Source organism: Fonsecaea multimorphosa (genome assembly GCF_000836435.1).
Source record: "Fonsecaea multimorphosa CBS 102226 unplaced genomic scaffold supercont1.16, whole genome shotgun sequence".
Lineage (NCBI taxonomy): Eukaryota > Fungi > Ascomycota > Eurotiomycetes > Chaetothyriales > Herpotrichiellaceae > Fonsecaea > Fonsecaea multimorphosa.
Genome location: NW_015971650.1, coordinates 99,904 through 125,131, shown reverse-complemented (window position 1 = coordinate 125,131; position 25,228 = coordinate 99,904). Strand labels below are relative to the sequence as shown.

General features: G+C 52.4%; 8 protein-coding genes across 8 annotated transcripts; 3 read left to right on the top strand and 5 right to left on the bottom strand.

Moving 5' to 3' along the window:
* Positions 1-373: 373 nt before the first annotated feature.
* Positions 374-6,144, top strand: Z520_07681 (uncharacterized protein; the record flags this gene model as incomplete). Its single annotated transcript, XM_016778178.1, has 4 exons — positions 374-835; positions 889-1,041; positions 1,116-2,788; positions 2,880-6,144. 4 exons carry the CDS (start codon positions 374-376, stop codon positions 6,142-6,144), a joined length of 5,553 nt encoding a protein of 1,850 aa, XP_016630538.1.
* Positions 6,145-6,431: 287 nt separating this feature from the next.
* On the bottom strand, positions 6,432-9,886 carry Z520_07680 (uncharacterized protein; the record flags this gene model as incomplete). The annotated part of the gene is made up of 2 exons (XM_016778177.1): positions 6,432-9,785; positions 9,854-9,886. The coding sequence occupies 2 exons, from the start codon at positions 9,884-9,886 to the stop codon at positions 6,432-6,434; spliced, it is 3,387 nt and encodes a 1,128-aa protein (XP_016630537.1).
* A 399-nt stretch (positions 9,887-10,285) lies between these two features.
* On the bottom strand, positions 10,286-10,952 carry Z520_07679 (uncharacterized protein; the record flags this gene model as incomplete). Its single annotated transcript, XM_016778176.1, has 2 exons — positions 10,286-10,529; positions 10,588-10,952. The coding sequence occupies 2 exons, from the start codon at positions 10,950-10,952 to the stop codon at positions 10,286-10,288; spliced, it is 609 nt and encodes a 202-aa protein (XP_016630536.1).
* A 342-nt stretch (positions 10,953-11,294) lies between these two features.
* On the top strand, positions 11,295-12,578 carry Z520_07678 (uncharacterized protein; the record flags this gene model as incomplete). The annotated part of the gene is made up of 1 exon (XM_016778175.1): positions 11,295-12,578. One exon carries the CDS (start codon positions 11,295-11,297, stop codon positions 12,576-12,578), a length of 1,284 nt encoding a protein of 427 aa, XP_016630535.1.
* Positions 12,579-13,321: 743 nt separating this feature from the next.
* On the bottom strand, positions 13,322-16,636 carry Z520_07677 (uncharacterized protein; the record flags this gene model as incomplete). Its single annotated transcript, XM_016778174.1, has 1 exon — positions 13,322-16,636. The coding sequence occupies one exon, from the start codon at positions 16,634-16,636 to the stop codon at positions 13,322-13,324; it is 3,315 nt and encodes a 1,104-aa protein (XP_016630534.1).
* Positions 16,637-17,479: 843 nt separating this feature from the next.
* Positions 17,480-19,624, top strand: Z520_07676 (uncharacterized protein; the record flags this gene model as incomplete). The annotated part of the gene is made up of 1 exon (XM_016778173.1): positions 17,480-19,624. One exon carries the CDS (start codon positions 17,480-17,482, stop codon positions 19,622-19,624), a length of 2,145 nt encoding a protein of 714 aa, XP_016630533.1.
* A 736-nt stretch (positions 19,625-20,360) lies between these two features.
* Positions 20,361-21,974, bottom strand: Z520_07675 (uncharacterized protein; the record flags this gene model as incomplete). The annotated part of the gene is made up of 1 exon (XM_016778172.1): positions 20,361-21,974. The coding sequence occupies one exon, from the start codon at positions 21,972-21,974 to the stop codon at positions 20,361-20,363; it is 1,614 nt and encodes a 537-aa protein (XP_016630532.1).
* A 579-nt stretch (positions 21,975-22,553) lies between these two features.
* Positions 22,554-24,370, bottom strand: Z520_07674 (uncharacterized protein; the record flags this gene model as incomplete). The annotated part of the gene is made up of 4 exons (XM_016778171.1): positions 22,554-23,189; positions 23,257-23,789; positions 23,846-24,120; positions 24,174-24,370. The coding sequence occupies 4 exons, from the start codon at positions 24,368-24,370 to the stop codon at positions 22,554-22,556; spliced, it is 1,641 nt and encodes a 546-aa protein (XP_016630531.1).
* Between the last annotated feature and the right edge of the window lie 858 nt (positions 24,371-25,228).

The following is a 25,228-nucleotide window of genomic DNA, read 5'->3' as shown; positions in this document are numbered from 1 at the left end:
GAGTCGATGCGGATCTGGTGCCTGTAGAAGTGAAACCTGTTCAGGCTGCTGCTGGTGCCTGCGCCTTGGTCGTTCACGTGGGTTCGTGTAGAGACGCGTTGCCTCATCGCGACTTCCATTGACCTCGAACTCACACCGCGCTTTCAAGACATATATGACCATCACCCTCATCTCATGGATACGAACTCCCTCCGTCAGCCGTCCTTCTGTTCGTTCCATTGCTTTCACAAATCAACTGCGTACAACGTTGTCTGGCAATTGTATCTGTCCGCGTTGTTCTCATCCATTGAGCTCCCCTGTGTTCCCTTCATTTGTCTTTCGCTCTCCTCTCCATTCCAATCCACCTCGTCATTTCTCGACTACCACGATCGCAATGTCTATGCAGCTTCCGCCTCTCCCAGTCCCGATTTCTGACTTCGTGAGCTATGTCGACAAAAAACCCAGAAGCCAAGCTGGTGTTGCTGAAGCGGCTGAACCTTTCAAGTCTTATGAAAGTAAGCTGAGAGAGATCTACGCCCAGCAACCTGATCACCCAGCTGCACTCACAAACCACCTGGTACCTGTCTTCAAGGATAATCCTGTCACCATTCGAGCAAGAGACCTCACAAAGGAGTCTGATGCCGAGAAAGACAGGTATCTGCTGGCACTCCCACAGGACGCTCGCAGGAACCACGGTTCACCAGCCACCACCCCGACCTTGAAAGAGTTCAGGACCAACTTCAACCTTTTCTCCGAGTCATCACTGGTGGACCTAGACTGGAATAATGTGGTATGTGCGGGAAGTGCCGTGGCCACCTCTTTGCTGCCCGTCGACGCTCCTCACAACGAGTCCAAGGTAACCACCTAGTCTCAAGTCATCTTGCTGGTCACGTTCTAACATAATTCTAGCGTGCACTTCGAGCCTATTACCATGAGAAACTCGCACCTGCATCTGATGTCGATCTATTCCTCTACGGTCTGAATGAGGAACAAGCCATCGAGAAAATCAGACAGGTCGAGACCAAGATACGGGATAGCATCCTGGCCGAGACGACGACCATTGTAAGGACCTCTGAATACTTTTTGCGACGTTATCGAGCGCTCTCGTGTGCTCGACGATGCTAACGAAAAGACAGCGCACGAAGAATGCTATCACCATTGTGTCGGAATACCCCACCCGCCATGTTCAAATTGTGCTCCGCTTGTACAAGAGCATTTCTGAGATCCTCACCGGCTTCGATGTTGATTGCTCATGTGTAGCCTACGACGGTCAGCAAGTTTGGGCGTCTCCTAGAGCTCTGGCAGCCTTCATGACTCAAGTGAACACGATCGATCTCACAAGAAGATCTCCATCTTATGAAAATCGGCTCTCCAAGTACTCTCATCGCGGCTTTGAGGTGGTATTCCCAGGCATTGACCGGGCTCGAATCGACCCAACCATCTTTGAGAGATCCTTCTCAAGAGTACAAGGTCTCGCGAGATTGCTGGTCCTCGAAAAGCTGCCACACCCCAATGACAGAGACACCTACCTTGCAAAGCGCCGAGCAGAACGGGGCCGGCCCCCATTGCCATGGAATGCTCGATTTCGTCATGAACTTCCAGGAAACGTCAAAGATGCCCAACCGGATGACGTGGCCGAATGGGTAGAAGAGGACGAAGTTTCGAACTACCACACTGTCACTATACCATATGGGCCCAAATACAATGCCAAAAGGGTTGAGAAGCTTCTGTTCACCAAGGACTTGCTCCTCAATGCTGAGTGGAATAAACCCAAGGACAGAGACACCAAGTTGCATCGACATCCGGCCTTCTTTGGATCTGTCAATGATGTCCTTCATGACTGCTGCGGGTATTGCCCGGAGCCAACAACCGACGCAGACTTCGCTGCACTTGAGGAGGAAGGCAAGATTTACATATCGGGAGATGTCACCTTCCTCAAAGATGACCCAGGCAGACAGGCCATTGGCAGCTTCAATCCCATCACTGACAGCGACTGGACGGAAATGGCATATATCGGAAATACTACGATGTTGTGTCAAGCAATAGTCGACCTTGACCTAGATGCCGTCAGAGACTGGTTCTCTGCGTCAGAAATGGTTGACGTCAATCGTCGAGATCCTGCCGGTCGCACACCTCTACATCTCGCGGTCATGTGTTCCACTCCCGAAATTGTCCAATGTTTAATCGAACACGGCGCTCGTCTTGTGGCCAGGCTGTATAACGGTATGACCGCTCTACATCTTGCTGCTCACCGTGGCGAGCTCCAGATGGTCAAGGACATCCTTGACAAGAGCAACGCAAATGAGGAACAGGAAGCACTCAAAGAAGACGCGCGAAAAGAAGCCCGAAGGAATGCTGCCAACAGTTCGCAAGCAGCTAACAATGACAAGGACGATCGCAGCGAAGGTGAATCGATCGACTCTGAAGACTTGGAGGACGAGGCCGACGATGAAGACGGAGAAGATGACATGACCGAAGGGTCTTTTGTGAAAGTGGACCACATCTCCGAAGTTCAAGACCCCGAAGACAAAGAGGGACCGGATGTCTATGATGTCGACGTTCTCGCTTGGGACAGTCCCCTTTCGCCTCTCCACTTAGCTATCCTTGGGGGGCACATGGACGTGGTGGAAGTTCTCGTTGACAGTTACGGCGCGGACGTCCTGCTTCCCGTCAAGATTGTCGATGAATACAACCGAAAGCACGCAAAAGCTGCAATACTGACCATTAGTCTAGCCTTAGAGCTCCCGTTACAGCAGGCGAATGAAACAGTCAAAGGTCTTCTCGCCCTCGGGGCGTCATACACGCAGGCGTAAGTCTCCCGGCTCTCTCTTTTTCTGCAACGGCACATACACTATGTCTTGTATTCGCCATCATCGGTACAGACTAACGGATGTTGGCAGTGATATGAAGCACATCTCTGCACTTCACTATGCGGTTAATGAGGCAAAGACATTGATACTGCAGACCATGCACTCTGCTGAACCATCGAACTTTGCTAGGGCTGTCAATTTCATTGCTATGTCCGGGTACTGGACTCAACCAACTGTCGATACACCCCTGCTGACAGCTATCCGCACTGGCAAACTGGACGTTGTTGAGGATCTGATGCGTATGGGAGCCAAAACCCACATCGATTTTGAAGCCTTTGCGCAAGCATACAAACGCAGCTTCGACAGAGCCTCGAATGATCCGCTAGAAGTCAAGAAAGTTTTCCAGAAATGTGTCGAGCAACCGATCATTCTCGCCCTCAAGCACGAATTGGTCGACTTTGTCATTCAGCTCATTGAGAAGGGTGAAGATGTCAATACGCTGACTACCGGTGCGTATCAATACCTGGAAGCTTCACATCGCTCCTGGGCCCCATCTCCCCAGTCCTTGTTGGATCTCGTTCGAGACCGCATCTCGTCGCTTGAAGAATTCCTGTCCCCAAAAGCTCAGAAGTCGGAGCCGCCAGCTGCACTAAAGGAAGATGACGAATACCTCCGCGGCTTTGAAGAAGGATCCTATTGTTATTGGACAGCTCTTCATGATCTGCAGGATGCAAAATTGATTCATCAGTATCAGTTGAGGCAGTACGAGAAGGTACATCAAGCCAAGAAACGAAGCTCGGAGGTTGGGAAGGAGGAGAAGGTTGCCGCCATTAACGCCATCATTGCCAAGCTGCGTGGTCTTGAATCCAAGCTTGACGAGGAGGGTGCCAAATCATTTTTCGAGTTGTATCCGAAGGAAACTCGTCAGGAAAAGACACAGCAAGCTGGCAACTACTACTTCGGTTCGAAGATCAACAGTGACCCGTACGAAACGAAGATATCTTTCAAAGTGCCGGATTTGACTCCTCAGAAGAAGGCCAAATACATTGAGTTGTTCGAAGCTGTCTGGAAGGGCGACTTTGATACTGTCAAATCGATCTGTCTGGCTGGCGACGACCCACTGCAAGTGGCGGTAATGGATCTTCGCGGATTCACTCCGTTCTCTATTGCAGCCTTCCGTGGTCATTACGAGCTGGCGCAGTTGATCGTCGAGATTGCCAAAGTACAGTATCAGCCAGACGATGAGTCAAAGAGGTACCACTACGTCCTCGGGACTGACGAGTACAATGATGGAGACAGTGACTTCAGTGACGATAGTGATGGTACAGAGCACAGTGCGCGTGTGAGAGTCCTCGCTGAACTTGTTGATGAGACCTTTACGGTGAACGACATTGCTGCGGTGGCCGACAATGTCAAGTCGAGAGTCTCGCCGGCCGTTATGACCTCTTGGACGTGCCAGATCGCGCGTGCTCTCGAAGGTGCCACGGATGAGCGACAAGTCAGGCATGTCTTTGGCGGCGTGCATGCACAGAATATCTATGTCAATGACCAGTCGAACCAATCTTGGGCATGGTTCAATGCGGCGTTTGAATCAACGAGCCAGATGAATCGTTCTTCTCTGGTGCGGTATGCCATTTTCGCCAACAACATTGCTCTTCTGAAGTTCATCATCAAAGTTGGCAACAATCTCGCAGGCCAGAAAGATGAAGACGGTCTGCAAGTGATCGCCATCTCCAAAGCCGATTTCGACCTAGCAGTTCGCCTCGGTAGGGTCGATATGATAGGCGAAATGATCAAGTCTACTGGCTTTGGATTTCCTCTTCAGAAAGTGTTCCAGAAATCAGGAATTCAGCTCGAGGAGAAGCCCAAGTACTACCAGGGACTCAGTGTTTACGGCAAAAAGCGTAAAGATTGGGCTGAAGCCGGTCGTACGGGTTATCGCGCCAGACAGGTTGAGTCAGATGTGGGAGTTCCTCTGCTGGCTGCCGCAGTTGAAGGCAACCTGAAAACTACTGAATACTTCATGTCAGATGCGCCGTTACGCCACTACCTCGAGTTCGCCGAAACCCTCAAGGAGGACAAACGTATCCAAGCACTAGCCCTGGCAAAAGGAGGCATCCGAGGGACTCTGAATGCATGGCTGTCGACACGAAATTACCTCGCACTACATATTGGGGTATTATCGCCTGCCAAGAAAGACGGAACTCAGCCATGCTTTGACTTCCTGCTTGAGAAGATGCCCCATGCAGTCGATGTCCGCTCTGCCGAAGGGAAAACACCGCTCCATCTTGCTTTTGAAGTCGGAAGATACTATGCCGCGAAGAAATTGATCGCAGCAGGCGCAAGCCAAGTCACTAAGGACAGTGTAGGACATAACATCCTCCATACCGTCCTCGACACCATCCCAGCTGACAGGCCTGCCTTACTTGATTCGGTTTTGAGAATGCTGGACCAGGAATTAGTCGCGCCGTTGCTCCATGAGCGTTGTAGCAGCGTTGAGTCCACGGGTAACACACCTCTGGCAGTGTTTCTCAGTCACATCAACGCCGCTACAGGATGGGAAGAAAGTCTCAAGCTTATCCTATCTCTCTCAGGCGGTAAGGATCTCGAAAAGCCTGATGGGGCAGGAGACTACCCGTTGCATGCGGTCGTGCGACGAGGCCATCAAGAACTGGTAAAATTCATCGTGGAGTACAGACCAGGATTACTGTACTGGGAGAACGCCACAGGAATGACTGTGTGTGATGTGGTGACCACCACGTATCTGCAACATCGAATCGACCATCCACCAGAACTGGACCATACCAGTGAGCGAAGCATCCAACATGTTCCTGCGCTTGAATTTGTGGAGGGCCGCGAGTCTGATTCGAGCAAAGACGAAATCGCGGACACTGCTGGACGCAGCAGCCAATGGCGCATGTATCGCCTCATTCACTCTCTTATGGCCAAATATCCAGCGAAGCGTAAACTGGTGGCACTCCATGATGCCAACGAGGTGGCGAAGCGCCTGGCATTACAGCAGCAGAAACAGAATGAGGAGAACCGTCGACGTGAAAGGCTCGGAATGAACACCAAAAATTGGAGACATCGCGAGTACTCTCTAGACGCCGGCGAAGCTGATACTGGGCGAGACGAAGTGGCCCAGTATCTCGATCAAGCGAAGAACTTCACAAAGTGGGACGAGATGGTTTGGAGGAAGGTGGAGGCGAAGGAGACTACCGGCTCGGACGGTCGAGACATCGAGATGGAGTATCGCCGTTGTGACAGTGATGTGAGCATTCTTGATGAGATGAGAAGTGGAGGAGGGAACAGCCAGTCTTTGAGGATGCTGCCGAGCATGTCACATGGACCTTAGGTGCTCAACGATGACTTGGGCGTGGGGTTGAGTCCGAGCGATTGTCAGAGACTATGGTGGCTTTGCCGCTGATGGGATAAGTGGAATCTCCAGTGTTGTCGACCGTGGCGGGAACCGGACGAGCTAAAATACACTCATTCATGTGTACCTACTTCTACCCACTCGAAGTCCATGCATATACGTATGGCAGTTGAGAGATCAAGATGGATTTCGGTCCAACTTATGAGTCTTGCTCACTATCCCAAGCAAGGGAACTAGCATCAGACTCTCACTATCTCCCAGTCTTGCTATCTTCCCTTCTTCCCACCTCCCCCTGCCTTTCCCTTGCCCTTCCCACCACCGCCTTTACCTCCGCCACCACCACCAGCACTCCCACCTCCCAGCCCGCCTCCCAGTCCACCACTCTGGACAATCCGACATCCCTTGACGGGCAGGGCCCCGACGATTTCTTCGACCCTCCACTCTTTGAGTAAGTCCAGCTCACGACGCCAGACTTTTTCCTTTTCGCGACTCTGCTCGTCGACGACCTTGGGCCCCCTCGCGGCGAGAGAGGTCCAGAAACCCAGAATCTCTCGAACCACTTTGCCCTTTTTGACGTTGCCGGGCTGTAATTTGATCTTGTACTTCTGGCGGGTTAGGGCCGTCCAAGGCGCCACGACGGGGATGGCTGCGAGGAGCTCGTCGCCCGGTTCCGGCATGGGGACGAGCCGGTCAATGTCCAACAATTCGCGCCGCTCCTGCTCCAATTGCTCCTTGCTCAATTCGTCGTCCTCGTCCAAGTCGGCCGCACCTGCTCCGCCATTGGCGGCCGCCTTTTCGAGCCTTTCCCGACGTAGGCGTTCCTTCTCCGCCGCTTTCGCATGTTGTGCCCTTCGTCGTTCCTTGTCTGCTTGAGCCTTGGCTTCACGGGCGGCCCTTTCCGCTTCAGCTTCTTCTTTGCGTTGTTGTGTGCGGTTCGATCCGAGGAGCTGCATCGCCAGGGCACGGTCTTCCTCGTCTTGGTCGGCGTATTTCTTTTGGGCGCGTTTGAGTTTGCTGCGTTTCCCACGGGCGAGCTGTGTAGATTTGGACTTCGCGGTGGCCTGCTGTGACGAGGATGCCGGCGTCGAGGCCCCTGTAGATGGCTGCGTTGGTGGAATGTCTTCGGACTCTTCTTCTCCGTGCGAGGCTTCATCTGAAGGCTGCTCTTTTGTCCCGTCTTCTTCGATTTCAATTGAGGGCATGTCGAAGTCGTCCTCCTTTGTACCTTGATGAGAGGGAGCTGGATTGACTTGTAGGGGATTCGACCTTTCTTCCTCTGCCTCCTCTGCCTCTTCTGCCTCTTCAGAGTCATGCTCGTCACCGTCACCGTCGCCATCGCCGTGGCCTGGTTGTTCGACTGCCTGATCCAAGGCTGCTCCATGGTCGTCGTCCTCCTCTTCTTCCACAGCAGCGTCAGCAGCATCTTCGACATCCGGTACTGCTTGTCCGTGATCTGAACCCGCCTCTTCTGAAACATCTTCATTTTCAATAGACAAACCTCTCACATCGTTAGCTAAGGCTTCTGCCTCACCTGGAAGCATGCTCTCCGTCCTTTCTAAGCGATGCTTGCCATGATTGACTCTGCTCTCCTCGCTAATCAACCAGAGAACCCCAAACCCAAGGAGCAATTGACTCGGCGCTAATTGATTCTTATGTCCTCGGATAACGAATCCACCAGTAACGAGGTATTCACCAGTTGGAGCCGTCTTGCTGACCTGGTCTGCATTGACCCACCAGGCCCCCATCAACGCTTTCGAGTCCCAGGCACTGCTCGTGCAGACCGTCAAGGTCCCGGCTTGAGAAAGAGTGGAAGGTGGAATTGGTGCATCCGGCGTTCGTGGATTGTTCTTCACAATCACACTTGACGCTCCTTGCAAGTCGGCATGCACGTAGACATCGCCTTTCTTCAAATATCTCCTGTAGAGAAGCTCGTTCTGTTGGGCATCCTTGCCCCCAATAACGAGATATCCGTCACTCGAGATGAAATATAAGAATTTTTCGAACCAGAATTGTTTCCTTGCCGGTCTCAAGACAGCCTTCTCTTGCTTCAAGCCTTTCTTGAGATCTGCATCTATCTTCTGCTCAGCAGACTTGAGAGCCTTTGCGGATGCCTCCACGGTCTTTTTCTCTTTGACTGCTGCAGACTTTTTCTGGTCGTAGTACTGGCGTGCGTTTGCCCAAGGTGACAGTGCAAGGTCGATATCAATGGCCAGCCTTTTATCTGTTGACGTTCCTCCTCTACCTGGAGTCTCCTCAGCCTCCTCGTCAGACTCAACCTCCTCATCAGTTTCATCGTCTTCGTCACTCTCGTAGCCTTCGTCGAAGCCCGGCTCGTCAAGCAGGAGAGTCACCGTATTCTCCTCCAACTTGAGGGGCAGCTTGACCATTTGAGCCACAACATTACCTCTCTGCTGTTCATTTTCGATCAGCTTCCCAATATCTACCCAGTCCATGCCTTGCGCGATCAGACCGTTGACAGCAGCGCAAGCTTCTTCCACGCGGTGAGTGTTCGCCTCGATGGCTTGAGCCTTCCGGACATGCAATTCCTGCACCTGTTGGAGGCCCATCAACCTCTTTTCGTGCTCATCTTTCGCAACTTGCAATTTCCGTTTCGCCATCTCCTCCCGCTCCGTCAATCGAGATTCCAGCTTCTGTGATTCGATGGACGAATAAAACTCGTCAACCGTACGGTTGAAGCCGTCGAATTCGAGAATGTGAATGCCGGGCCTGTTCTCGAATTGGCTTGGCCGAAATGGATGAAAATCGTCATAGAGAAAGGACTCTCTCGTTGGTTCTTGTGCGCCTGGAGACTCTGCGTCGCCCGATGGGGGGGATTTCTGCTTCGCAATAATATAACCTTTTGATTGTCCAGCTTCCAGGGACTTGAAAATTTGATCTGCGATCGCCAATGCAGACATGACTGACCGCAGGGACTCCTGGTCGCCCAATACATCATCCGCCTTCAATGTTGTATCGACGCCGGCCTGTCTAAACGCATGCTCGAGCAAGTGTTGAGGAAACTCAGGAAAGCCGGCACTCAGAGCCTTTCCCAGATCGTCGACTCCCTTTGCTCGTTTCGCCTTCTTGCCACCCACCTCTTTTGCCGCTTTCGAACGTTCGACTGCCTTCTGAAGAACTTCCTTGACTCTTTCTTCTGATATGGGAGGAACGCCATGGAAGTTCTGTTTCGGCTCAAGGGTGTACTTCCCACCCAATTTAACGTCCACATCTGCATCTCCCTCATTGACCTGTCGCTGAAGCGCGAGGACGTTGAGATCCGCATCTGTGACGACGATGTTTCCCGCAGCAAAGAATTCTAAGAACAAGCGATACAGCCCGTCGCTGAAGAGGATCTCTATTACTCGGTCGGTGCCGACCTGGGCGACGCCGGTGACACGTTTGCTCTTGAGGTAATGGCGTAGTCTGCTAACGAAGGCGGATGGCTGAGTGGCTGCGGTTCTCGAGAAGGAGGTCAAGTGGCAGCGAAAGCCCGAGTCAAGGAGGAGTTGTTCCCGCTTGCCCGGTTTGGCGAATTTGAACAAGAAAATTCGACTGGAAAGATCATAGACGTTTGAGAGACGGAGGCCAGTGAGGGAAGTCGATAGTTCATTCGCAATGACCTACAATGCAGCAACGGAGTCAATTGCTGCTTGCCGGTGCATGCGGGGCACGGGAGAGACAAACAGACCTTGACGTCGAGGGATGAGAAGCGTTGTTTCATTATGGAAAGCCTCTTTAGAAATCCAGGGGGAAGTATAATGGAAGGTAGGAGGAAAGGAAGAGGCTCAACACGACACGCGACCAAGAACTGAGGAAAATTGACGGGGTGGCTCTTTGAATTTGGAAATATTTCAGCGTCCAAATGACGTCGATTTGCTCTGTTTAATCCCCTGCAGCAAGGCTGATCCCTCCCACGAGGCTGCCATTTCGCGCCCCCAAAAGTCTTCAAAACGACCACCAGATCCCAGGTGTCTTGACTTTTATGGTCATAATGCTCATTGCTCCTTTTCCGCTTCGTTTCATAACGCCGTGCGATAAACATCCCTGTTAACCATCTCTGGTGCAGGCCAATGTCCATACCTTCAGCCGGGTCGCCGTACCATTCCACCATTTGTGAAAATCACAAGTTTCTCCGGACGAACTCCATTCCCTGCTTCTTCCCAAATTCCCAGAGATTCTGTATCCCTTGTTCACTGAGGTCGATGTTCTTCATGTTCGGCGCGTCCTGTGCGGGGGCTTTGGACACTCTCGATGCCACCATCACGGGGTCCGTCTCCAACACTATGCCATCGTCGACAATTTCATCAATGGCCAATGTTACCAGATCGTAGTTTTCCATGATTGTGCGCTTGTCTGTCGAGTTCCTACAAGTCATCCTTGTCAGTTGCTGTTGTTGCGGGGAAAGACGATGGCTGAACCAACTTTAACAATATGCTCAACGTATCCCTCAGAGCCAATACGACATTATACAACAGAATCTCATTCTCCTCTGCGCCGCCCACCACGTAGAGCATAACATCGCTTTCCATCTTGAATACCACGACTTTGTTGTCGTACAGGATCACGTCGGAGGTCTGCTTTGAGGTCTTCTCCAGTAATCCCTTTTCAAAGGCCTTCTGTTCTTTCAAATGAGGGTATGGTTGGGATTGCGGAGGGTGTTGTTGTTGTGCGGTTGCGGCATGCGGAGGATTATAGTATTTGGCGAACAGTCTGGAGGCATCGGGCGACGAGTCGGTGGATAATATGAGTATGGCAACGACGCTGTGGAGGGACATGCCAGGCGCCATGATGGATGGGCGGCTTCTTACAGCGGTTGACAAACGTAGACCTCAGAGCCAGGAGCTTAGGCAGCAAGGTCGAGAAACAGTCTCGGTGTGCTAATTCATGGATCTGGCCTCAATTGCGCAGGAGACAGCGGAGCCAATACAAGCTGCACCTCAAGAGCAAAAGCATGACCGTATCAGATAAACCGGTGAACCATAGAGTCGCTGTGCGTAGCACAATTCAGCCTCGCCCAGCAGACAATTTTCAGTCTGTCCCCTTTCAGTTTTCCTCCAACAAGCCCAAGGATCCAGAAAGAAAGGCAGGCCGTGAGGCGGTCAAGTAATCAGCAATCATCTACAATCAAAATGGGCAAATCCTCCAAAGACAAAAGAGATGCCTACTACCGCCTGGCCAAGGAACAAAATTGGCGTGCCCGGTCTGCCTTCAAACTCATCCAAATCGACGAACAGTTCGATCTTTTTTCCTACAGTGAGCCCGAGAAATGCACGAGGGTGGTGGATCTCTGTGCTGCCCCGGGCTCGTGGAGCCAAGTTCTCTCGAGAGTGTTAATCAAAGGTGAGAGTTTTGGACGGAGGGCCTGGGTTGAGAAGATGGAACGATTTGAGCGACGCGCACAGACACAGAAGGATGGTAGTCTCGCTGAGGATATGTCGTCTCTCGAAATCAGCTCAACAAGTGGTGGAGAACTGAAGCCAAGGGCCAACGTCAAGATTGTCGCCATAGACCTGCAACCCATGGCGCCCCTCGAAGGCATAACCCAACTCAAAGCCGACATCACTCACCCTTCCACCGTTCCACTCCTGCTCAGGGCCATCGACCCGGACTTTTCCCCTCAGAACACAACCCACCTAATCGACCTCGTCATCAGCGACGGTGCTCCCGACGTCACGGGTCTCCATTCCCTTGACATCTACGTCCAATCTCAACTGCTCTACTCCGCCCTCACGCTTGCCACAAAGGTCCTGCGTCCAGGGGGCAAATTTGTGGCCAAGATCTTTTGGGGTAGAGACGTCGACCTCATCTACGCCCAGTTGAGAATCCTTTTTGAAAAGGTGAGTGTGGCGAAACCGAGGGCCAGTAGGGCGAGTAGCATTGAGGCATTTGTGGTCTGTGAGGGCTACAAACCTGTAACGGTGAGACGAGAGGACGGGACGGAGGTGTTATGGACACCAGAAATAGAGGTGGAGGATGGGCTGCGAATTCCGGAGACTGAATATGTATCGGTACCTCCACCAGCCGCGTGCGAACAACACCAAGAGCAGGGTCCGCTGGATTCTATTCCCAAAAGTATAAGTCAGACCGACAACACATCGGGGTTGGAATCACAGTCATCGACGGGAGGCGTGAAGGTCCAACCACAAATACACATGCAAACCCGCCACCTCCGTCCCGATGGCATAGTGGAACTCCGGATACCGTCGATCGAAGACGCCGACCCTCGTCGGTATATTGCTCCCTTCCTGGCCTGCGGCGACCTGTCAGCATGGGACAGCGACGCGACCTACAAGCTTCCGGAGGGTCATGTATCGCTGGATCCGGTGCAGCCTCCAACAGCACCCCCCTACAAGTTGGCGATCGAAAAGCGGCGGATCGAGGGAGGGATGTTTGGGAAGACGAAACACAAATGAAAGAACAAATCATCATCAGGACCGACCCCATAACAAACGGACGGGTATACGCTGGACAGCTCACTTTCTGCATCAAACAAAAGCAGCTATCAGCACTGAGCGTGTTAAATTGGTGAAGCTCGACGATGCGCGCCAAATTCTCCGGCGCAGACTACGATAGTCTGGATCCCCAACTATTTTGCGCTGGTCGGCAGTCGAACGAACGTCCAATGTGGGCTTACGATGCGAGGCTGAGATTCAGGAGATGCGGGAAGCATTCCAGAGATCGCAATGAAACAGTTGCCAGTCATCGAGCCTGTAAGAACATGCCCTAAGTCAAGTCAAATACAAGGCTAGAGACTGGGCCGACTGAGCAAACATGCTGGTGGGGAAAGCATGAGGCTATTGTCCTCGCAGCTTTCTGGTTGGAGACGTCACAAACACGAGGCCTACGGGTCAAGGAACGAAGAGTCAAATGGTCGATGAGAAGAGGACACCGGATCGCTACCAAAATCTTACTTATCATTGTCATGTTGGATTCGTTTCATGGTCTTCGTCAAACTGTCACAAACCTCAGAATGAAGGGTCATCCAGAAGAAGGCGCTCCTCCAAAGGTCCGTTGGGCCCTCCCAGTCAAGCCGGAGACAGCCAGATACCAATCCACAATACTCATGGAGAAAATCTTCGCTTGCTCGAACGTGCCACAAGAATAAGGAGCCAGTCCCACCGGTATCTCTTCTCAGCTATTGGCAGATGGACGACAATCATCGGCCCTGTGCCCTCTGATAAAACACGATATACGCCTCCCCATTCTGCAACCTGTCTCTTGGGCTTAGTTTCATTGGGTCCAAATCAACATGCCTCTCGTCATCGAACTTCCTCCAGACGCCCCGCCCCTGATCCTTTACAATGGAGATGTAATGTCCTCCATCTCCACTGTTTCCTAAGTGTCTTAGAACCCCGTATGCATCATACGTGTAGGGTGGTGTCGTGGCAAGCTCCATGTTCATACGCCCATCCTGATCCGGAGGTGAAGGTGGTCGCGGGATAACAAAATCGTCCATGCTTAGATTGTGCAACGGAAATTCAATGGGCGTGTGGATTTTCTTGGCTTTTTCATGCTTTGAGGCGGCGAATCGTTTGAAGTGAATTACCAAAAACTGCGGCAAGCGGGTAAGTATGATCTGCTTGGTGGCTTCACGCTCACACTTGCAGTATGGACATCGCCAAAGCTCCGACAGCTTTTCTTCCCGACAATATGAGGAAAGACAGTCATAGATGTGGCCTGGACGATCTCGGGGGATTTCCACGCTAATGCTGTAGAATGCTTCATATGTGGTCGAAGTGCGTTTGCAGGTGAGGCACCGCAGGCGTGAGGCATGTTGACCGGCAAATAAGGAAGACATATAACTATGGTCTCTGTGTTCGTAGCGCTTCCACTCGATTGGACTGGCCCGAGCAATCTCCATTCTCTCTCTCTGCATTTCCTCTGCAGTTGTCAAGGGACGGAGCGGCGTCCGTTCCCAGTTGACATTTAAGTCTTCGTGGAGGCAGTCGACCAAGAAATCGAAGAACTCCTTTGCGTCTTGCTGACGGTCAATCACCCATTCTCGATTCATTCGGCCGCAGAAGTTTCGGAATGTCGATGGTTTAATCACTTCGTTATCTCCCTGCCAAACAGCCTGGACCAAGTTGGCGTACAGCTTGGGCATGATACCATTACTGCCCTTCCAGTTGCGCTGTACATACCCCTCATAGAGTCGATCATTGAAGAAATTCGACAAGGGAATAGTCGCAGATAGACATTGCAGAGTCGAGTTCATGTAACAAGTGACGCCGAAATTCGTCAGGCCGGTCTTAGGCAGCCTTCTGCGAAGGGATGTTACGGTTGAATACAGAGGCGGCCTAGTCGCGGACGTCACCCTAGCCAGCGCCGGTTGGGGCGCATTGATATCGGCATGGCCCGAATAGCTCGGTCTCGGTATAGCGGGCGCAGGTCTTGCCGGTACTTGGGGAATGGGAGGTGGTGCAGCTTGAGGAACAAATGCGGCGTGGCGAGAGGGAACAGGTCGTCGAGAGGGCATGACCATAGACTCTTGCTGTTGGATCGATGGAAACCGCCGCAAAAATGTCTCATAATCGGGTATGAATGGCGACGGAGGTTCAGGCTCTTCTTCTACCACCGAGTATTCCTCGTCGCTTGCGTTCTCGTGTTTCTCAACTGGCGTCACTTCCTCCTGCAAAGCCTGCTGACGCCATGCCTCTTGCTCGCTCTCGTCCAGAAATTTGTGGTCACGAAGACGCCTGTTCCGGACCTCATAGCGAGAATTGGCAGAAACCATACGCTGTCGCGCGATAGGTCGACCAGGACCGACAGGTCTTTGTCGCGTGATTCCCAACGTCGCAGCAGTTCGTGACCGTGCAAGCGATTGGATTCCCATATAGTCCACCCAAGCATCAAGTCCACCAGTCAGTAATGCAGGCGGTCGGCCATCCTTGAGGGGCTTCGTGTCGTTGAATTCGTACAATGTATCATACAGTGCTCTTAACGCCGGAGCTTTTGTCATTGTGGGTGGACCTTTGAGATAGGAAACGTCGCTCGTGTACTGGTCATAATAAACCACCAGATCAAATTCGTCTCTGCGAGAGAAATGTGACTGTTCATTATCCGGCGCCAGCACAAGCCGGTCTTCAAGTTCCTCTGCCGAGACACCCTCTTTCAAGGAGATCGGTTCTATACATATAATCGAAGTAGACATAATGTGTCCATCATCGAACAAAGCCCTCTCTCTGATGTCAATCAGTAAAACATTGTATCTCTTCATGTAGGCCTGAAGAGTGGCAGCATCGATCGAAGTTTGATGAGGCAGATCACTCGAGCTATTCTTAGGGACAATGGCGGAATTGACTCCATTCGGAGTGGTCGGTCGGTAAGGTGCAGAGAGCTCCTCACGAGTCCTCTGCAGGTGCAACGAAGCTGTGGACGAATTTTGCGATTGATTGTAGTAAGTCTGTCTCCTCTCTGACGGCGGACGGCCTACTTCTGCAGAAAGTCGATGGTTGGTTGCATGAAAGCTGGCCGGTGTGGTAGTTATCGGGCTGTATGTAGGACTAGGAGGCTTTGGCAAGGCCATGGACGTCTCAATGGGGACTTTGGGCGGTGCAGTCGGCACCTTTGGTGGGATGATAGGTCCGTTGCTGAAAGCAGGCATCGCTCGAGCCACGCCGGGTCGCGAAGTCGACCCATCACTGGCATACGACTGTGAGTTGTATCCTGCTCCATGCTGAAAATCTCCCGCTTTGGGCATGAATAGTAAGTTTGAGTGGTCCGTCGCATTTCCCGGTCCCCTAAGCTTCGCGAATCTTTGGGTCAGGTCGTTAGCCGCGTCTGTCAGAGGTCGACCTTGCAAATTCTCGGGTTTGGGTTTGCTTGACGGACGTGCCCGAGGGATTCGGAGGGAATCAGGTAACTCTGCAGATGAATTGGGCGAGACCGGACGTAAAGGGGCATCGTTGCTTCCTGAGGAGGTAGGTCGCCCTGGAACCAAATTTTGAGGGATGCCAAAGCCTGTAGAGTAGACTGCTTTTCTGGGCATGGCGCGAGACTGGGGTTGAGTTCCATAACGAGCATTGTTGTCCTCAATTAGCGCTTTGATTTGGGTCATCTCTCCCTCCATGTCCAGCAGTCTCTGACGAGCAGCCTTGTACCTTGCTCGCCACGGTGGGTTATTATCCCAGAATCCGAAGTCCTTGTGTCTTGGAATGTGATTCACTGCTATTTCATAGGCCCGCAGATAACTCTTGTAAGCAACGTCGTGGCGGCCAAAGTCGACCGAGCTTTTCGCCACAGTGGTTGATTCCTCGACCTCGTGCAGGATCTGGGGGAGCGAGCTGTCTACTTGGAAGGAAGTGGTGGCATCTTGAATGATGTCCCTGATATGAGGGTAGACTTTTGGAGCGCCCGAGCCCGAGCCCGAGCCCGGTGTCGAGTCTCGTGGATCGGTCCAGCTGCTTCGAGCGCTGGCCGAAGTGGAGGTGGTGTGGGAGGAAACGGAGGACGAGGATGCATACGCCGCCATGGCGATGTGATTGTCGCTCCTACCGCAGTATCATTGCGCGCTGGATCCGTGGCAAGACCTTTCGTCTGAGTGGCAGATTCCTAAAATTAATTCTTTCACCGTGGGCGTTTAATAATTAATGGACCAGCGCATGTGAGAGTCAGGACAGATTGTAGGAGACCGCAGAGGGGCTCTGGGAATTCCGGAGAGGGTGATAGGGGAGTGACATGAGTCAATGCGAGGGTAACAAGGTCTTTGACGGTCGAAAGGTCACTTGAAGACTTGTGACTTGTGGGAGACAGCGTTTCGAGCAAGATGCATGACGACCTGGAAGTGCCTGGGGCCGCAGGCCGGGAACGAGATAGCTGGGGAAACGTTCTGGCCACCGAAGTGCCACCAATGCCCACCGATGACACAGCACGCAAGGCTGAGTACGAAGCTACTCGGCGAGTCGGTACGGAGGCAAGGGAGGGCAGGCCACCGGTAAGGCTGCCTAGGTAGGTCAATAATGGGTTAGTTATCAGGGATGGAGCCTTATTGGTGGGCTTACTTCTAGGCTCTCAGTGGCTGGTGAATGCGCATGTGGCGGCGAGGCGGCGAGGCGGATGGTGCACGTTTATCCAGAACTTCCCCAGACGCTCGCTGCCTCGCTGTCTCCAAACCATCAACTCGTCCCTACTACGCCGTCCTTCCAACTTGATCTTCCACCTTTGAACGTTCTACAGGCGGTCACTTGAATTATCTGGCGAGCAGGGATCCGTCAATTCCTACAGCAGCGTCATTCGCAAGCCGACAAGTCCTCCTCAGTCCTCCCCATTCCTCCCAACCCGAGCATCGCTGCCTTGTATTTGTCCACCCTACACAATGGCCGGGTGGTTCTCGTCAGGCACGTCTGTGCTCGATGAGCAAATCGAAAAAGCTACCTCTTCTAGCTTGGAGGATATTGCAACCTCCCTCGAGATCACGGACCTCATTCGATCAAAGACAGTGCAGCCTAAAGAGGCCATGCGATCGTTGAAGAGGCGGATAGGCAACAAGAATCCCAATGTCCAACTCTCGGCTCTGAAGCTCACAGACACTTGCGTCAAGAATGGCGGCTCCCATTTCCTCACCGAGATTGCTTCCCGTGAATTCATGGACAATCTGGTCTCGTTACTCAAAGCCTACGGAGCCGCCGCCGTCAATGAAGAGGTCAAACAGAAGATCTTGGAGCTGATCCAGAGCTGGGCTAGTGCTACTCAGGGAAGATACGATTTGTCATATATCAATCAGGTATACCAGAGCTTGCAGACGGAAGGCTTCAAGTTTCCTCCCAAAGTTGAGATCTCCAGCACCATGCTCGACAGCAGTGCCCCGCCCGAGTGGACAGACAGCGACGTCTGCATGCGGTGCAGGACCTCATTCACCCTGACAAATAGGAAACACCATTGCAGGAATTGTGGCAATGTCTTTGACCAACAGTGCTCATCAAAGTCGATTCCACTCCCGCATCTGGGCATTATGCAGCCAGTGCGGGTCGACGACGGCTGTTACGACAAGTTGACCAAAAAGTCGGGTGGTGGCTCTGATCGCCGTGTCTCCTTCGCACCCAAACCGAGCTCGATGCAACCCCGAAGTGCCCGGATAGAGAACAATAGCAGCTTTGACGAGGACTTGAAAAGAGCGTTGGAAATGAGTCTAGAAGAAGCCAAGGGAATTTCAAGCTCGGGTTATGTTCCGCAGTCGCAGCCAAAGCAAGAGCCGCCAAAGACAAATGCTGTGTCGAACGAGGAAGAAGACGACCCAGATCTGAAAGCCGCTATAGCACTGTCTTTGAAGGAGGCCGAAGAACAAGCCAAGAAGCATGCTGCTTCTCTCAAGAAAACCACCACCGATGGAGCAACCTCTGCTCAGCCTTTTGTCATGCCAAAGAACGATTACGAGTTGTCCGTCATGGAGTCCGAGAATATCAATCTGTTTGCCACTTTGGTCGACCGCTTACAGCACCAACCACCGGGCACAATTCTGCGCGAGCCGCAGATTCAAGAGCTCTACGAGAGCATTGGAAAGCTTCGACCGAAGTTGGCGCGGACACTCGGTGAAACAATGTCAAAAAATGATGTGCTACTCGATCTGCATGCAAAACTATCTACGGTCGTGCGGTACTACGATCGAATGCTTGAAGAGCGGTTAAACAATACTTATAACCAGAGGAATCCAGGATATGCAGCCTACGGAATGCCTTCCCCTGCGGCGCCTCAGGGCATGTATCCCTCAATATCATCGGGCCCCCCTCCGTCGATGAATGCTGGTGCTGGTGGCGCGGAGAATTACTATTTCAACAATGCACCAGTCGAGACTTATGCTCCACCTGCTCAACCCACGCCGGTTCCTCAGCCTCAGCGTTCATATTCATATTCGAGCCAGAAACAAGATACTCCTGCCTCGCCTTATCAGTATCCATCTCAGTTGCCACCACAACAGCATCAACCTATGCCGCAACCTGCACAATTCAATCAGCCACCTTCGCCGCAGATGTACCAACATCAACCCGCACCGCAACAACCGTACCCATCTCAATCCTCTCAACCTCCATCCATGTATCCTCAGATGCCTCCCCCAGATCCTCAGCAGACTCCCACGCCCTACGCCCAAATGCCGCCAATGCCACATGAAGCGCCCACTCCCCAGACCCAGCCCCAGTATCACCAACCCCCGCCTCAGCAAGCGGTACAACAATCTTACCAACAACGACAACCACCCCCTCCGGAGCAGGCACAGGCTCCACCGCAAGGCTACTCACAACAGCAATCACAGCAGCAGCAATTTGCTCCGCAATATCAGCAACCTCAGCAGCAGCAACCGCCCCCTGTGCAACAACAACCCCCAATGTCCACAGGTGGATCCTATGGAACAACCTATCCCACCTATACGCAGGACCAATTTCCTTCTGCGCCGCAACATATGCCGGCCGCACATCCTGCACAGCAGCAGCCAGTGGCCGTGGAAGAAAGTTTGATTGAGCTGTGAAATTATCTAGGCCGCCCGGCAAAGGCGAAATTATCGTGTTCTGTAGAAGATCAGGTTGCTGTGGACGGTGCAGACGCGGACGATCCCAACGACAGCTGGAGTCGGCCACTGGCCGCAGCATTGAGGGTAAATAGGGAAAATGAGGACAGTCTCTTCCCTTTCATCCTGGCTAGGGTTGAGTAGATGGGGACAAATATTTCGAACTGTGGTCCAAATTGGTTTCTTTTTAGCGGTGAATTCTGCCCCGTCCTTTTTTCACCGTGTTAGACATCACTTTGCCGGTGCTCGGTTCTCACTCATAACAGCGTTTTTGAAATGGCCCCAGCGCCTCTTTTCGAGCATTTGGGATATACTGCCAATCAACAAAGTATCAGCGACCTCTTCCGCCTTTTCATGACATGCATGTGCCTCGTATTTATAGCCCACACTGGACACAGTTTCCCTAATTCCCCTGGTTACTGGCGTGGCTTTGACCAACTCCTCCGATGCTTTTCTTCCTGGCTGTGTGCTTCATACGTCTCCTGCCTTCGTATACGAGTTGTGGCTCTGGATCCGTCTATAATGTATCCTCTTTATTCTACATCGGCGAAGATTCCGTCTGATATTGGGATCATCTAATTAGGTATGACACGACAAATTCCAGAATTAGTGTTTGCGCATTGTCGAGAGAAGGACGGGTATTATCGACGCAGCAACAGATGGAGAAGATAATTTAGGTCGTTTTGCAGGGTGAAGTTCAATCCACCCTCTCGGCAGCGGCCTTTTCGATCCGATCAACCACCGCGTCTTCAAGATCCCGGCGCGTGTGGCTGGGTTCTTGGTTTCCGGTCGATTCTTGACCGTTTGTCAGGGCCGCGGTTCGCTGCACCGTCTCTGCGAAGATGAAGGCGCAGCCCAACTCGTCAAATAGCCTCAAGACGCCGAAGAGCGAGTGTGCCAGGGTGGAAACGTCGGGTCCAAGTTGGACGTTGTACAACGTGACGCTGGTGGTTTTGGCAGCAGTTATTGTCGCAATCGAGGTGATTGGCGCATAAGCAGAGTTGGAGATTGCGTCTGGGACATGAGGTAATCCAGAGGGCGGCGCGGTACCCCTGGCGTTGTTCAGGGGTGAGGTGGTCGACGAGATCCCCTTGACTGGCAGTCCGGCAAAGGGTGGCCAGTGGCAGGAAATAACTCCACCCTTGACCCCATGGGGCTTGTCTCGTCCATCCATGTCGGGGCCCGACTGCCAATTGCCAACCAACTCATCCAGCTTGTCTGGCACGCGACCATTCCGCACGGCCTCCTCGGAGAACAGGACCAACCGCCCCACTGGAGAGTAGTGCCTGTACTTCATACCGGGAGCGCGAGGTGCACCGTTGACATCGTCCTCGTAGCTAACGGTGCCGTCAAAATGAGCCACGCTCGCGTTTCCCGAAGATACCGAGACTCCAACAGCAGATTCGTCCATGGAGGATGGCGTCGAGACGCCCGTGGTCGTGTTTAAGCCATCCTTCCCTTGGCCGTCCGTCGTCCCTCCAGAATGTCTTTTGTACCCGATCGCCGTCCTCGCCCATTTGTTACCCATTTCTCCTCCAAGACTTCTCAGCTCCTCCAAGCTGACGCCTCCCGGTCTCAAGATCAGCGGCGGATCATGTAACCCATCCACGACTGTACTCTCCACACCCACCTCGCAACCTCCTCCATCCAAGATGAAATTGATTTTGCCCTTCAAATCGTCCAAGACATGTTGCGCTGTCGTGGGACTTGGCTTCCCGGAAGAATTCGCACTTGGTCCTGCAATCGGTCTGCCCGTGGCCGCGATGAAGAAGCGGGCGTATTTTGACGATGGGATGCGGAATCCAATGGTCGACTGGAAGGGGTGCACGTTTCTCGCAAAGATTCCAGATGATGGCACCGGGAGGAGAATCGTCAGAGGTCCAGGCCAAAATCTCTCCGCCACTGGCACGTAGATTTCCGGTAATGGCACCCCCGTAATCCGCTCCAAATGTTCGATACTCGAGACATGAACAATCAAGGGGTTATCGCTTGGGCGGCCTTTGGCGGCAAAGATTCCTGAAACAGCGGGTTCATTGGTCGCGTCTGCGCCTAGGCCGTACACTGTTTCCGTGGGAAAGGCTACTGGGGGCGCAATTCCGTGTTTTATGGATTCGACAGCATCCCGGAGCAAAGTCGCATTCTCGATTTTGCTGTGCTGTGGCCGGAGGGTGTATTTGACGTACATGGCGCGGTATTCTTCATCAGTTGCGTGTTCAGGGATGTTGAGGTCCTGGAGGTCAATTATACGTGTTCGGCAGTGTGTGTAGGGCATGGAGGCCAGGTGAGAGCGGTTGTTGATGACACTCTTCATAGCGGCGCTCGATGTCGTTCTGGAAGTGGCTAAGAAATATTGCAATGCAAATTTGGAGTGGAGATGTGATCGTAAGAGAGGGCTCATCAAGATTTATCACCCAGGCTGCCACCAATATGAGATGCTCTGACGCCGACAATAGCGTATATTCAAGACAAGCGGAAGATCAGCAAGGCTGAGCATATTGATCCAATACACGCGCCGGCTCGAAGGCTTCGTATCAACGATCCGCAGTACAGCCGCGAAAATCAGTTCACCTGCGCCATTCCGCGTTCCAGCATCTCAGAATATGCGAACATATACAGTGTCTGGCGAAAACAGGCAAGATAAGAAAGACGTTAAGAGGGAGAAAAAATGTCGAAGGCAAAAACTCGGGATGAGGTCGAGCGGGTTTTCGTATCACGTGCACAGCCTTGCGCCTATATCGTAGCCTTGTCATTCAGCTGCTGCAATATGTTCTAATGGTCTCTTGTCTATCCACCTACTACTCTCCCCGCTTCCAACTTGTGGAATGGGACGCCTTGATAGAGTCCGAGCTACTGTCCTGCCACTCTTTCCATAAACCGATCCACCGGCCTCTCAAAGGGTCACGTTGCTCTTTGCCATCAATTCCGCAACCAAGTTCCAGTACTTGACCCGGCTCCGCTCCCGGAAGCTCTTGCCAAAGAAAATCATGAACAGAAACACTGACGAAGCTGCCATGCCAATGAACGCAGCTGAGATAAAGCAATTTTGCAGACCGAGATTGTCCAGCCAAGGGGTAATTCCGTAGCCGATGGCAAAAGACATGGTGTTACGAACCAAGATCACCGTCGTCATCGCATCTGCGCTGATTTCATGGTACGTGTCGATAAGATAGTTGACGCTGAGCGTGATCCCGAAGCAAGTCGAAGCGGCAAGAGTGCCCATGGCGAAAATCAACCCAAACCAATGGACGTGATGAGCAGCACCGACGCCCCAGAGAATAAGGGATGCAGGGACAACGATGATGCAAGCTGCAAAAGGCCAGAGACGCTGTTCCGGTTCCATGATGCCATTGTTGCGACGCGCAAGTCTGATAGTGAGCCAGTCGCTGAACCGGCCAGTAAAGAAACATCCGACGATGACGCCCAAGCATGTGCTGACGTATGAAAGTCCAACCATGGAGGCTTTGAAATTGTAGGGTGGACCACCTAGAATGATGCTTGCAGTTGCATTCAGAACGTTGAACCAGATCTGTTGGGATACGTTGTCAGTAAGACATCGAGTCGTTTCAACACAGGCTGATTGGTGTGAAACTCACAAGATAACTGCCATAGCTAAACCCAGCATAGAATATCACAGGCCAGCCCAGGTATTTCAACGATCTAAAGGCTCTTGTCCACATCGGTTCCCCAGGAGAGGGTTGCCAAAGCGACATCCTTTGTAGGTAGGTTTTATTGCTGCCGTATACCACGGCGCCGCTCTCAACATTGATGGTAGGTTCGTTGACAACGTCTGGTGTCTTTTCTGTCGCTTTCTCGTCTTTCGTGCCAGAGACGGGCGTCTGACTGCCACTCAAGGTCTCGACGATACCGACTGTTGATCTTGTGTAGTTCGTCTCTTCCATGAAGAAGAAGCAAAAGATCAGAGCCACGCCAAGGAAGATGGTCGGCCAGTAAAAAACCCATTTCCAGCCTTGGTCATCAGCGATGAAGCCACAGATCACCGGGGCGAAATAGTTGCTCCCGGCGAGAAAGAACGCATAGATGCCCATGTATGTTCCTCGCTGGTGCTGGAAGTACACATCTGTCACGGAAATCTCAGGAAGGGCCTCGATGGGGGCAGCAAAAAATCCTGTTTTGGATCGTCAGCCAAATCAGATACCTTGCTCCCCGATTCATACAACAGACCTCCCAATACGTTCTTTGCAATCCACACCCCGTTGCCACGGGCGTACGGCCCCCACATTGTGCAACCGATGGTGCCGCAGATGGAGAGGAGGTACGTCAGTCGCTTGCCATAACGCAAGGCGAAAGGTTGCCAGAAAAGCAAACCCCAGCCAGCAAGCAGAAACAGATACCCCGTGCCTTGGTTCAGGGTACTGATGGAGACTCCCGAAGCATCAGAAAGCGGAACAAGCACCGAATAGACCACAGAGTTGGCAATGCCAACCACCAAGGTGTAACTGGTAGCAGTCAGTGACTGGGCACAAGAGAGAAAGCTCGTTGTGAGTTGTACATATTGACTGTGACAGTCGACATGAGCTTTCGCTTAGGCGACCAGTTCAGGGGATCATCGGGATCGTTCGACGGAGTGGGTACTAGAACAATGTCCTTGTTCCCGGATCCAGCGTGTCGGGTATGCATGGTATGCTCGATGTCCACGAGGTGGACTGTCCCCGGGACTGTGTCAACTGGCAAGTTGTAATGCGCCATCTTGGCCCAGATTGTAGAGTTCCGAATTTGAAAGGGAAGAGATGGAGATGAAGAAGTGAGGAGAGTAGAAGAAGAGATTCGAGTTGGTGATCTTCATAGGATCGCCATCATGAGCGTAACAGTGATTTATGTGTCCGTGCTCCCACCACCGCAAATGTCCGCGCGAGAAATTGCCTGCCACCGCATCTGCGTGCACCAGAGATAGAAGATTTGATGCACAATCTCTCTGATAAGAGCAGAATGGCATTCGCGATGCGCCCAGACGGCCAATACTCAGCATGGACCGAAATGATAAAGCCTATGAAAACGCGCGGCAGATAGATAAGAATACTGGGATCTCCGCATGTCGTCGGTTGTACCACACGGATGTACCACATGGTAAACGGTGAGGCAGGGGTACGACGATCATATCTGGATGCAGGATGGAGCTGGCAACGAGATAAAGCGGGTTGCCACTGGGGATAAACCATGCAGTTATTTGCATTCGTGGGAACAAGCGCGCCTTAGCAGTACGTATGCGGCAAGCTGGTCGTGATACAGAATGGTCCGGGTTGACCATGTTCTTTTCAGAATGTAAGGACTGAAGACGTTGAAATTTGTGTCGTAGAAACCTCACCCCACTTTGGCATGTGGTGGCTTTGTTCGTGGAGACACAATTGCTTCCAGTCTCTCATTACTTGAGGCCAGTAATCAAGAACATGATCAGAAACTCTCCTGCCTGTTCCAGCGGCGCGTGGGTTTGAGAGCGCTAGATTGCCACATATCTCGCTGTGGCCAGTGTCCGGCGACCGTCCGTACGCTTTGCGGCGCTATAATGTCTGATTGGTGCTTGGTTCAGACGATACAGTCGCGTGCAAA